Here is a 13,971-nt window from a genome sequence, read left to right as displayed (position 1 = left end):
AAGGATAGGAGGTGATTTTTACAGGCCTAACATCACCACCCTAGGTCTTTTATCACTTATCCCACAAGACCACAATATCCTCATCCATCCGGTGACAATACTCAAAATCTATCTCATCAGATTGTAGAAAGGATTAAATAAGATAACCTCTGCAGTATGCCTAGTACTAAATAAATATTTAAGTGCTAAATAAATATCTATCCCTTTCTCTTCCCACAGAGGATGAGATGGAAAGAATAACGCTGAGGGATGGCTGACTAGAAATCCAGTATGGCTTTGGGCAAATTCTTTAGGTAAGCTACTTTTTCTTTTTGCAACTTTTCTTCCATACATACATAAAGGTAAAAGCATAAAGATAACAAAAAAAAAATCTCTTTTCTAATCCCACAATCTAAAGAAAACACCTCTTTCCCCTCCTTTTTTTTGTGGTTGTTTGCCTCTTTACATATTTACACAATGGGAATACAAGACTTTATATTTTATCAATCACCAACTGAATTGCATGCATTGTGAGATATGCACATTTCTAAAAAATTTTTTAATGTTTTATTTATTCTTAAGAGAGAGAGACAGAGCACGAGTGGGGGAGGGGCAGAGCAAGAGAGGGACACAGAACCCAAAGCAGGCTACAGGCTCTAAGCTGTCAGCACAGAGTCCAATGTGGGGCTCAAACCCACAAGCAGTGAGATCATGACCTGAGTCAAAGTCGGTTGCTTAACCAACTGAGCCACCCTGGTGCCCCTGAGATATGCCAATTTTTAATGATTTAAAAAATAATTTGTATGGCTGCATCTATTATGTGAATGAACTATAATTTAATTATTCCCCTACTGCTGAAGTTTTAATTTCTCTCCAAGCTGTTTTGTCCTGAACATTTTTGTGTATGTTTTTCTACATTTCTGATTAAACTAATATGTATTGAGTACTTAGTATGCATCCAAGCATCATGCTTAGTGTATGCATCCAGGCATCATGCTTAGTCCTGGAACTTAAAAAAACTAAGATTTGGTCTCTGGCCTGAGAGCTCCTTATCTAGAAGGAGGAGACAGAAAAGTGAAAATAAGACATGAAAGTTGATGAGTTCAGTTATAGTGGAAATTTCAAGATGCTGTCTGAGTTGACTGGGGGCAGTGAGAGAGAAGGCTTTTTGGAAGAGGTCATACTCGGGTTATGACTTGAAGTACTAATTACCTACTTGGAGCACTAATCCTTCCTCCTGAGTCCCACCACTGAGGAGCCTTCCCTGGCTTTGGCTTTTGATTTTTCTTCAGATTGAATCTTACCCCGATCTGCTTAGATTTGATGATGTTACTCCACTGACCAGTGGCTGAGTTGATTCTGCCCTAAAATGTCTTCAATCATTGAGTGACGTTGTTGTCCTGTCCTCTGAGATATCTGGCTTGCATCTGGTTCTACTTGTGGTTTTGCCGCCATAGTTAAGGTCAGTGGGATGTGGTAAATGTTCAGCAAACCACTGACTCTACCCCTGATTTGTAGTGTTTGCTGATTTCCGTGGTGTAAATATTCCCACTGTGGCAGATTTCAAGCTACTGATGTGAACACAGAGCTGAGAAGAGGTATGCAGTAGCATGTCACATAGTATTTCTACCACACAAATATAATAGACATAAATAACCTGGAGAGTATGGACAATGAAATTAGTAAAATAATTGTGAAATAACGAGCTTTGAGTATTCATTACCTCCATTTTTAATATACCTTATTTAATTATAAGTTTACATAATTTAGTTTTTAATCACGGATGTGTTTAGCAACCGGCTCACCAAACCTCTGAGAAATCAGCTCTCACAAGTCTGTATGAGCTGACCGTGGTATTCCACTGGTCATACATACAGGAACTGGTTCTGTGTCCCTCTCCAAACTCAGTGCACACTTCTTTCCCCTTCGTTCTTTCTACTTCAATCACAACTGTCCTCTGTCCGCCCCTCAAAGAAGTCCCACATATTCATTATTTCAGAGATTTTGTACAGAAGTTCCCTCCACTGGAGCCTCTTCTCCCAGATCTTTTTATTTAGAATAAAGCCTTCTCATAATTCAGTTCTCAGCTCAAACAATGCCTGCTGAATAGGTCTTCCTTGTGCATCCCACTTAAACCAGCCTCTCCGAAACAGTCAATCTCTTTTATAATACCTCTTTTTAAAACTTTATTTCTACTCAGTGTATCTTGCTTTTTTTTTTTTTTTTTTTTTTTTTACTGCTTGTTTACTGGTCATGTTCCCTAATAGAATCAATGCGAGCATTGACCGTCTTGCTCATTACTATGTGGAACAGTGTCTGACACCTAGTACATTCTCAACAAATATTTGTTGAATAAGTGAACATATGAATGACAACACTCAGTGACCTTACTTTGATGTTGCCAAGAAGGAATGCTAATGCAATGGCTTCAGAGTCTTCAGGCTACACACTCATTCACACACACACACACACACACACACACACACACTGAATTTAATAAATGTCTGACCAAATACACTTGATTTACCAACTGATTTTATTATAATCCAAAGAGATGTCTAAGTTCTTCTAAGAATTCCAGGAAGAGCCTCCTTTAAATTTTATTTTGGTTGAAACCACAACTTCACGTATTAATTGCATTTAGTTTGTGTGGGCATCTGTCAGTGGTGACCTTCAGATCTCTGCATTGTCTATGTGGGAAAAGCTAGGCCAAGAAAAAATGCCACAGAAATGAGAATCTGAAGAAGCTCACAGCCAACTGACTTTGCTGAGTGGGAATTTCCTAAGTTTTTCCAATGAGACATTGCATTGTTCTCTAAATTCTGATGAGAAAGGAGTTGTTCTTGGACAGAGAAATCCATCATTTTTGAAAAAAATTTTAATAGTTTTTATTTATTTTTGAGACAGAGACAGAGCATGAGCGGGAGAGGGGCAGAGAGAGAGGGAGACACAGAATTTGAAACAGGCTTCAGGCTCTGAGCTGCCAGCATGGAACCCGATGCGGGGCTTGAACTCACGAACCGTGAGATCATGACCTGAGCCGAAGTTGGACGCCTAACCGACTGAACCACCCAGGTGTCCTGAAAAATCCATCTTAAATATCATTTCCATGCTTCTCATATTCTTAGAATTAGATTTGGCTGTGAGTGACAAAAATTTAAGGGCTTGAACAAAATAAAAGTTAATGTTTTTCCTATATCAAATAAGTCAGAAGTCCAAGGCTTCCAGAGTGATGCTCCATGATGTCAAGAACCAGGCTTCTTGAGTCTTTATCCTTCTCTCTTTTTACTCTGAATAGCACAACCCCCATTCCTACATTTACCTCATAATCCAACATGGCTGCTCCGATTCCAGTCAGCAGTTCTGCCTTCCAACCTGCAAGAAGGAAACAATCGAAGGAGAAGGGCCTGCCACCCAAAGTGACACTTCTCATGTTGCACAGACCTCTACTCCTTGCACTTCTTTGGTCAAACATGAGACCTGCAGTACATCTAGCTTCAGGGAAGGCTGGGAATTGTAGTTTTTTATTCTGGGAAGTCTTGGGGTTGGCTGGATAACATTCAGAGCTTTTATTTCTGAATGAGAGGGAAGGAAGGAAAATCCTAGTCACTATAGACACCACATCTCTGTGTTTTCTCTGTCAAATAGGTCAAGTAGTTCATAAACATCAGTGTGATTGTTGGGATGACTTGCCACACTTGTATGAAATTAGCCAGCAAGGAAATAATGAGCCCAGTGGATGTAAACAGTTTATTGCGCAGAGCACAACAGACACCGTGTGTGTCGTGTTTACATTGGTTCCCCTCTTCCCCCAAGTCCTATGGATGTCAAAGCAGAGTGGATCTGGTGGATGCTAAGCACCCACTGGATCTGTGTCACAGATGAGGAACACACTGAATTTAGGAAACTCACATGTTCAATGGGGCTGATGGCAACTTCTACAGCCTTCTCTCCAAAGAGAGGCATTATCTTTACTCTGGGATGTAAGCACATTTTCTCCAGGGAGAGGGGAAAGACTTTATTACCATGGAATATTTTGGGGGATGGATATCTTCTCTATCTTTCATACTGGTCAGGAACCAAATCTGTCCTTTCACCCAGAAGGAGATACTATCTCCCTCTTCCAAGACTGTTTCTGTGCAAATACCCTTGAAAACGTAGTCCAAGACATGTACAAATGTCAGGAAATGTATCTCTCAAGTGTCCCCTTCTTTAAATTCTGCATACATGGATAGACTTAGTTAAATATTTAAGGGAATATCTCAAACTTAGAAACCGCCATCAGTCTAGCTAATACTCAAATTATATGTTAAATGTGATTGTTTTGGAATATGAGACTTTCTATACAAGACATGCTGAGAGATGGTGAAGCCCATTTTGCAATCATTGGCTCCACACTTATTTTAAAGATTTATTAAAGGAGACTAAGGGACTAACACAAATGACTGGAAAAAAAGAATTTTATTTAAAGAGAGTTTTGTTAGTGTGCTGTGACATTTCTCCTTACTTTCCAGAAATCCCTCTCTTTCACCTTATACCAGATTAAGGAGGGTAAAAAGAACCTATCGGAGAACTTGGCATATGTCCTCTGAAATTAAGGGATTTAGGGATTATGCCTAACTCATATATAAAGGCAAGAAACGGTCTAGATTCTTTGAGTATCAAATGCAGACAGATGACCACAGTGAGGACAAGCTGGACTCCACCATTGGCAACACAAAAGTATATAGTTTATTGTGAGATGGACCTCTCTTAGCTTGGATCACAGAACCATGTTTAAAAGTCCCAAGTGAGTGATCGCCAAGGGACATACAAACCTCCCCATTAGAGAAATAATCAGAATGTGGACATATTTTTTTGGTACCAAATGACAACAATACTACATTGTAACTGTAGACATGTTGTAGTGTAATCTGAGATTCGGGGTGGGGGCCAGAGATGAAGCCTAGGCCCATGTCCTGCCTGGTGATTTTAAAAATAAGTGGTAGGGATATAATCCAAGGTATAGGTGGTTCACAGAAAAGTCAATAGAAAGAAAACCTTGCTCAAAATAAAAGATACTGTAACAAAAACTGTAATGAGTTTTTTTGTTCTCTAGATTGTCAAGGATTTATTTGGTAAGTGCAGGAGCCTCATGGCTGGTCTAAAGGCCACATTTGTTTTGATCCCACAACAATAAATTCATAGATGTTCTTAGCTCAGGCAGCTAATGTTAGTGTGAGGAGTTTGAACGTGATACATGGGAAATTGGTTCTGAGTTTTGTGCTAGAGCCTCTTCATCAGCCTGTGCAGTCTAGGGCTGAGATTAATGAGTTATGCCTATTTTACCAAAGACCCTGTCCAGAACTGCTTTAATCTCATGGCCATTAGTTGGGTGTAAGGCAGGTGGTGGTGCTAAGGTTCCAGAAGTTCTGATATATCTCTCATTCGCTCAGGTGTTACCATCCACAAGTGTGTACTCCTCGGTGAGAGTTATGGGCTGGCAACTAAGACTCCTACTTGTCCCTAGTTAATGTTGATGATTTCTTGCTCTGACTATTGACTCAGCAGGCTTGTTTGATTTACTCAAGTGATATCTGGTCTTTTTGTGTATCTGAACTGCTCTGTTGACATTTCTTTTTTCTTTAAACAGAAAAGCATTACATATGCTTGTTGACATTTCTTAATACTGAGGTAAGCAACCTCACATGGGGTTGAAAAGTTATAAAGAAATAGACACTGTCACATTTTTCTTGTAGTGTGTAAATTGGTAGAACACATATGTACTGGGAGACCATACATAACAGTTTGCCTGTGACAGTCCCAATTTACACCCATTGTCTCACTATATATACCACAAGCACTTCTTTTCACTCTCAAATTGGATAATACCCTCTGGAGGATTATTTGTCAATGTCTACTAAAATGGTAAATGACCATATCCTTTGACTCAGAAATTCTGTTTACAGTATATTTTCATACAGACATATTCTTATATGTGTATGAAATGATCCACATATGAAGTTATTTGTCATAGCCAAAGGTCGGAAACAACAATGTTAACGAGTACTGATTAAATTATGACAATCCATCCAAGAAATACAATGGAGCTATTAAAAAAGATTGAGGAAGATTTGCCCGTAACAAACAGGTTGGTCTCAAGATATATAAATTAAAAGTTTCAAGTGGCAAGGTACATAACTGTGCCGGCTCTACTGCCATTTGACAGGGAGAGGGACACATGCGCACACACAAACACCAACACAGCTTAAATATCTTTTAAAGAAACTGAGAACATGGGTTGTTTTTGGGGAAAAGAATCACATGTCTGAAGGATAGGGAAGTGTGAGAGAATTTTCACTATGTATGTTGTAACTTTAAAAATTTTTAATTCATAAGAGTATTTAACTCTTCAAAAATAAATGACATAAAGTTATATCTAAATTAAAAAAATGAATAAAGATGTAGAGACACCTAGTTTCTTAGGCAGTGTGGGTTGCTATATCAAATATACTATAGACTGGGAGGTTAAACAACAAACATCCATTTCTCACAGCTGTGGTGCTTACAGAGACAGAGGTGCTTACAGAGCCTCCATTTGGTGAGGGGTCCCCCTCTGGTTCACAGACAGCCATCTTCTTGTATCCTCACATGGTGGAGAGCAGAGAGAGAGGAAGCAAGTTGTCTCTATTGGGAAGGGCAGTCCCATTTATAAGGGCTCCACCCTCATGACCTAATTACTTCCCAAAGTCCTCAAATACCATCATACTTTCAACATAAGAATTTGGTGGGGTCAGGGCATAAACACTGCAGTCCAACACAACTAGCAAAGGAATTAAAATAGAAAGGACAACTTTTGAATCAGCAAAAGAAAACCTGACCTATTCCTCTGGTGGAAGGCTTAAAAGGAGAAAATGAAATAGTGCGGGAAGTGGAAAATATGAAATAAGATGGCATAAATATGTACCAGCATAAAAGTTTTTATAACAAAGTAATGGGCTAAACTTACTAATAGAAAGACAGAAACTGTCAGATTAGATTAAAATACAAGTTATACACACACACACACGCACACACACATTTGTATCTTTGTATAAATGCATATTCTACTTTTTGTCTGATTTATATATTAATTTCTGAAATAGGAATTTTAAAATATCATAGATACACACACACACACACACGCACACACACCTTTGAGAAATAAAGAATACCCATTCTTTGCTAGTATACCTGAACATTTACTCAAAGGGACCTTATGTGCCTGGTCACAAAGCTTTGATAAGTTCCAGAGAGAAAAATCATGAAGACTGGTCTCTTTAATTATAATGTAATATGGTTAGAAATTAAAAAAAAAAAACAAAAAACCAACAATATCCCAAATACTTTGAATTTCAATAATATACTTTTAATAACTCTTGGATTATTGAGAAAATTATATTCCAAATTTAGAACCAAACAATTAAAATTTACAGTTAGTGGTGAAAACACTAACTGTATCAAGGTAATGAGGGAGCCAAAATGGTACTAATAATACTTACAAATATTTCATTTTAAATATTTTCCTCAGGAAACAAAGAACTTTGAAAACAAATGAGCCAAGTGTTCAACTCGAGAAGCTGGGAACAGAGCAACAAAGCAAGCTCAAGTAAGGACATAATAAAGAAAAGTGGAGGAAACAATTCAGTAGAAAACAACCCAAACACTAGAGAAGGTAAGTCTTATGAATGCTGATTCTTCATGGACAAACATCTGGCAAGATGGGAGAAGACATAAATAAAATATTAAACTAAAAAGAGAACATAAAGACAGACAATAGAAACTTTTAAAAATAAGGAAAGAATGTTATGAACAGGAATATGTCCGTTTTGTTGAGACCTTGATGGACTGAATTAATTCTAGAAAAAAAGTATAGAACGAGAAGAAATAGAAAGCATAAATAGGTCAATAATAGTTAAGTAAATGGAAATATAATCTACTACTTTTCCTGGTCCTTCAAATTTTAGATCCATTGTATTTAAAAGAGATATGACCAGATTTTCAAGAAACAAATAATTTGCATCTTCTGTAGTTATTCCAAAAATTATATAAAGAGGGAAAATTGTTTTACAACTCTTTGTGTAAGGGTACTATAATCTTGATTTCAAAATACAATAATGATAGTACAAGTAATAAAATGGTTAATCCTAGTATGCAAGGAGAGCTTAACATCCAGACATTTTACCAATATAATTTACCACATTAATAGACTAGAAGGAAGCCACTGTGTAATTTTCTCAGAAGATACAGAAAAGGCGCTTGCTAAGTTCAACACTTTGTGACGAAAACAAATATCAGCACACTAGGGATAGAGAGGATTTCATAAATTTAATGATGGTTCAGACACCAAAACCCTAAAATACACATAATAGTAATAGAGAAGCTTTGGCTGCATTCATAATAAATTAGAATGTCTAGCATGTATGTCTGCTATTACTGCTACTGTTTAACACAAGTATCCCCTGATGAAGCCAAATCTGAGCCAAATTCAAAGCCAAATCAATCAAAATTTAGCTGGAATATAGAAGAATAAACGTGCATTAACAGATAAGTACACTTTGGGAAAAATAAGAGAAGAAGGGGGACTTGCCAACTTGATATTGAGATACATTACAAAACCATACTGTGATATTCATAAATGCAGCATGATGAAGACACAAGAGGAGACATAATAGAATAAACCAATGGAATAAAAATGAAATCTCAGAGGCAGACTCAAGTATAAATGGCAATTTGGAAAACTGTACATGTGGTACCAAAAGTCAAAGGGGTGTCTTTTATTATGCATCTTTGAGAAGAGATCATTTCTTCTCAACTGAGAAAATTCTGACATAAAAAGTCAATGACAAAAAGTCTCTGTCGATGTTGTTGAAAAAGTGACTCATAACATGAAGAGAGGAGAGACAGAAAAAACCAAACACACACACAAGCCCTGGGTCATTACTGTATGGAACCCACAAAGAGATACAGATAGATTAAAGATCCAAATGTGAAAGATAAAACTAATGATGATGAAAGAAGAAAATACTTTTGTAACTTAGAGATGAAGGACTTCTTAAATAAGACCCTAAAGGTACAAACCACAAACATTTTAAAAGATCTACCTTTACTACATCAGAATTATTTCTTTTTCACTCAAGGAAGAGCACCGGTTGACAACTGATGGTGATATATTAGGTTAGATTAGTGACTGAGAAAGACATAGGCTGACATCTAGACTACACAAATTATTCCTGCAAGTCAATATGGAAAGACAGGAGTCCCAGTAGAAAAATAGGCAAAGGATATAGTGAACTATTCACAACATAGAAAATCTAAGTGGCATAAGTGTCAAAGAGATATTCAAACTCAGTTGTCACAAGAGAAATGCAAAATAAAAACAAAAAAGGCATACTTTTTTCAAACTGATCAGATTGGCAAAGAATCAGACATTTAGAAAATGCCAGATATTGGGGACGCCCAGCAACAGGAACTATTTGGCCCTTTGGTAGGGGTGTAGGCTAGTACAAGTCTTTCTAATGGGTAATCTGACAGTAGTTTGTGCAGTTAAGAATGCATGTTCCCTATGATTTAGGATCCCACCCTTCCATCCAAGACAAATTCTCACACAGGTCTCTAAGGGGACAAGGATGAAGATGTTTATTGCAGAATTGTTTGGGGTGGCACGGGGGGAAGTTAGAGACAGCCTAGGTGTCCATCACCAGGGACCGTGAGTACTCCACACCAAATAGGAAAGCAAAGAACTAGATGTACATTTACAGCATGGTTAGATCCTAAGAATATCAGGAAAGAAAAAGTTAGAAACTGTGAAATCTATAGTCCATCTATGTTCTATAGTAATACTATACCACAACATCACTCACATCCATGAAAAGTACATACATGCACCAACATTTCCATACATTTAAAAAATCCAAGACGAGAGGCCCCTAAGTGGCTCAGTTGGTTAAGCGCCAGACTTCGGCTCAGATCATGATCTCGCAGTTCATGGGTTCAAGCCCCACAGTGGACTCTGTGCTGATAGCTCAGAGCCTGGATCCTGCTTCAGATTCTGTGTCTCCCTCTCTCTGTGCCCCTCCCCCACTCACACCCTGTCTCTCTCTCTCTCTCTCTCTCTCAAAAATAAGTAAACATTAAAAAATTTTTAAAATAAATAAAAATCCAAGGCTAAGTATTAAACACAGGGATGAGACCTCTGGAGGGAGAGAATGGAGGCAGGGAATGAAGATGAGAAAGAATGAATAAATGAAACAAGACAGAACCTTGTAGGTTTTGGGGCGCCTGGGTGGCTTAGTCGGTTAAGCGTCCGACTTTCGCTTAGGTCATGATCTCGCGGTTCGTGGGTTCGGGCCCCGCGTCAGGCTCTGTGCTGACTGCCAGCTCAGAGCCTGGAGCCTGTTTCGGTCTGTGACTCCCTCTCTCTCTGACCCTCCCCTGCTCACGCTGTCTCTCTCTCTCTCTCTCTCTCCTAGAAATAAATAAAAAACATTAAAAAAAAAAAAAAGAACCTTGTAGGTTTTGATTATGTGCCATGAATTCATAGATTATGATTAACTCAACTTTCTGCATATGTGGTTAAATAAAAGAGATTGATAATCTGCGATGGTTGGGAAATCTTCAACTTCCACATCGGTAAGTTCAGCTCTAAGTGTACCATATGCACAGCCTGCAACATGGTGGCCTTCCCTGTGGCCATTCACAATATCTCAGTGGTCTGCAGACTGAATTCTTAGATGCTCCTTCTACACTTGCACTGGGGTCCAATGCAATTTTTTTAGGACTCAACACCACCCTTGTCATTAAGAGCATCACATTATATTCCACACACATTAAACAAGATGACAGTTTAAAATCATCTACAAAATTTATGTAACAACCAATGGGAGTGCATAAAGAAATTTTCTTTTTTGCTGGAATAATTTTTTTAAAAGAAGGTATTAGTGTTTTTCTCTGAGGTAGCTGAAAATTAAGTGTGTTCTACTCTCAACCCAGGTCTGGGGCATTTTTATGTGAAACTGGATAAAGAATTACATTTTTAGCTGATGTCAGGAGAAAAGAGATATGCTATTATTTTTCTGTCCTAAAAATCACTGTTGTTTTTTATTTCAAAAAGAAAGAAAAGATTATTTAAGAGCCAGTGCCTCGGAGCTGGGTGAAATGTAGTTTGACTTTGGACAACTTATTTAAGCTTCCTGGGTCTCAGTTTCCTTATCTATAAAGTGGGGATGCATCGTTCACGGGGTGGTTGAGCATGAGAAATAAAACCATGTGTGTGAAGAGCTTGGCACAGTGCCAGCACAGTGTGATCGTCAATAAGTAGCTGTGACTGTTTGCTCTTACTTGTGGCGTGCCTGCTGTATGGAGGTTGTGTCACATCTGTTGCTCTCCTTAGGATGCCAGCAACATCAATGGATGGAATGATGCTCGTGAGGCAGTCCTGGGGCAGAGGAAAACTTCGTCTCACGTCTAACACACTAAAAAAAAACATTGGCTTCAGATAAAGGGTACAGATTCTTCTGAGGGTGGGAGTCAGGGTTTGCCCTTCCATGTTCAACATTGGTCTTCCAATTTACCATAGGAAACATCAGACACTCAAGGGATTCTTTTTGGACCGAAGTCACATTTAATTATGTCTATATTCTTAGCAGCTCGTAGAAAGCCTGGCACATCATAGAGGCTCAAGGAACCCTAAACAACAGCCTTAAAACCCCCATTTTGAAGACTAAGAAAGTGAGGCATGAATTTGTCCAAAGCTACATAGCATAGCTAGTCAGTGATGGAATCAGGAGTTAGTCCATTTGTTTTAGATCTCAAAAATGAGGGTTTTTTGTTTGTTTGTTTTTTTGTTTTTGGCAGATGCTTGGTCATTCTGTCACAGACTTGTGGGGGAGGAGGGGGTGGATCTCCAGCAACCTTTATTATTGGCTTGTTTTCTCTCCTGGGTAAATAGCAGGCAGGCCCTCGAGTCCTTGATGCCCCTAATTTTTTTTCACATCTTTTCTGAACCTCTGATGTTACCGTGTCCTTGTTTTTCTGTTTTCTCGCTGGCAAAGAATGCTTCATCTCGGATTTCCTGAGATATGGGAGTGAATGACATCTTCCTACTTATTTGAAGGAGTTCAGTCTTCCATACCCACCCGCTCAGTCCGAGCCGGTCTCCTTCTTTTATATTCTTCTGAAGGCTTAGCTCTGCCTAAATTTATTTATTAACGTGTTCTCTGCCTCGCTCACAGAATGGCAGCTTGGCAGGGGGGGAGGGTCGTCTGTTTCATTCACAGCTCTATCCTCAGTGCCTAGAATACCACCAGACACACAGTAGAGGTGCTCCATGATTATCTGTGATCACATACTTTTAAACAAGATCTTCTATTTATTGAGTGTTTAACTATATGGCGAGAACTGTACTCAATGTGTAACGCGTTACCTCATTCTTATTCTTACTCATCTTCTCTTAGCATCCTGACAGGGTGGCTCATCGCCTCTCTTTTGAGCGCTCCCCGCAGTTACGTAAACAGCTGGAGGGCACGCTAATGCAGTTCAACCCAAGTTGCCTCTTACCTTTGCTCTTTAGCCGCTGTGAAAGCTCAGGTTTCACAATGTCACTGCCTCCAGGTAGCTTTTTGAAGTCAAAGCATCGAAAGAAGGTTGGCTTAATGGTTAATAGAAAGGACCCCGCCCCCCCCACCCTTAATCTAAATCTAAATTAAGATGCTGGCTGTGCTCCTACGGGGAGGGGGTTGGGGAAGAAAGGGTTATTTCTTACAATTTTTGTCATCAGAAGATCGTGGGGTTATTCTCACTGCAGAGAACCCGCTTCCCGTGCTCTTGTTTCCCGGAGGTGCCAACCCCGTCCAGTCGTCAGCGCTGAGGTGGCCCCATGCCCCATCGAGGGCGGCCAAGTCCGGCCTCCCAGCGGCCGCCACACCCTCCCCTCTGGGATGTCCGGCCAGGTGACCCGGAGCGCGCTGCGTCAGGACAACGCCCCCGGGCTTTACTGTGACTGGTACGTGGCAGGGGACATCCTTGGAATCTCTCCTCTCCTCCTCACGCCAGGTTAAAAGCCTCAGCAGCACGTGCTGTTTGCAAACCTGCCTGCCACCGAAGCCCCAGAGTTAGAGACCTTACCGCGCAGGGAGCCAGCATGTCGGCTGTGGTCCTGGAAAACCGAGGCTTTGGCAGGAAGCTGTCTGACGGACAGGTGAGCCAGCGCTGGCCTCAGCTGCGGCAGGGAGGGACCTGCCGGTTGGTCCCCGGCAGGATAGGGTCTGAGGAATGTTCTTTCCCACTCTCTTAAGCCCACGAGAGGTCTGAACTTATTTGAGTTCGATGAAAATGTCCAGGAAGGCAAGAGATACCACATACCCTCAATGACTGTTCCCTAGGGAAGGACATCTGTCCTGTGTGGCTTTCAGGGAAAGAGCACTGCTTTAGGAGTTGGGGGTCTGGCTTCCAGAGCTGCCCCAACTAGCTGTGTGTCTTTTGACAAGTCACAGTCCCTCTCTGTTGCCTGCTATCTCTTCCCTACAGTGAAGGGGCTGGTTCTCAATGATCTGGTATGGGAGGTGGGATTCTTCTAGATCTGCTCTCCTGTGTTGTTTACGAAGTACTCTCAGCCACCTTTCAAAATGGCAAAATTGTAAGAAATAGTATTCCTTTTTTTCACCTTTGGGAGAAAATGAGGCATGAAGAAGTCTTGGACTTACTCAGACCTGGGGAAGGAGAAAATTAAACAGAGAGGAAAATGAACAAGACTTAGCCCTAGACTTGGAATGTGAGAGAATCCTAATGTGACTCGGGGATAATGCTCAGGGTGTTTTCTGTTCTCCGAGACCTGTTGCCTTTCTCTTGAGGTGAAAGATGACAGAATGCATTCTTTAATTGACTTGTCACACTTGTAGACTCTGGGGTTCAGACTTAAAGCCCAGCTCTGGGAGATAATGTGAATTTATAGACATCTGTCATTTATAAGATTAG

General features: G+C 39.9%; 1 protein-coding gene across 1 annotated transcript in view; it reads left to right on the top strand.

Moving 5' to 3' along the window:
• The first annotated feature begins 13,101 nt into the window (after nucleotides 1-13,101).
• Nucleotides 13,102-13,971, top strand: part of PAH (phenylalanine hydroxylase) — a 73,858-nt gene continuing 72,988 nt past the window's right edge. The window contains exon 1 of the mRNA XM_039252483.1: nucleotides 13,102-13,195. Within this exon, the coding sequence (XP_039108414.1) occupies nucleotides 13,139-13,195 (57 nt within the window). The 5' untranslated portion in view covers nucleotides 13,102-13,138. The remainder of the gene's footprint in view (nucleotides 13,196-13,971) is intronic.

Source organism: Hyaena hyaena, unplaced genomic scaffold (genome assembly GCF_003009895.1).
Source record: "Hyaena hyaena isolate Hyena2069 unplaced genomic scaffold, ASM300989v1 scaffold_417, whole genome shotgun sequence".
Lineage (NCBI taxonomy): Eukaryota > Metazoa > Chordata > Mammalia > Carnivora > Hyaenidae > Hyaena > Hyaena hyaena.
The sequence above is the reverse complement of the archived record's forward strand: the minus strand, read 5'-3'. Positions and strand labels throughout refer to the sequence as shown.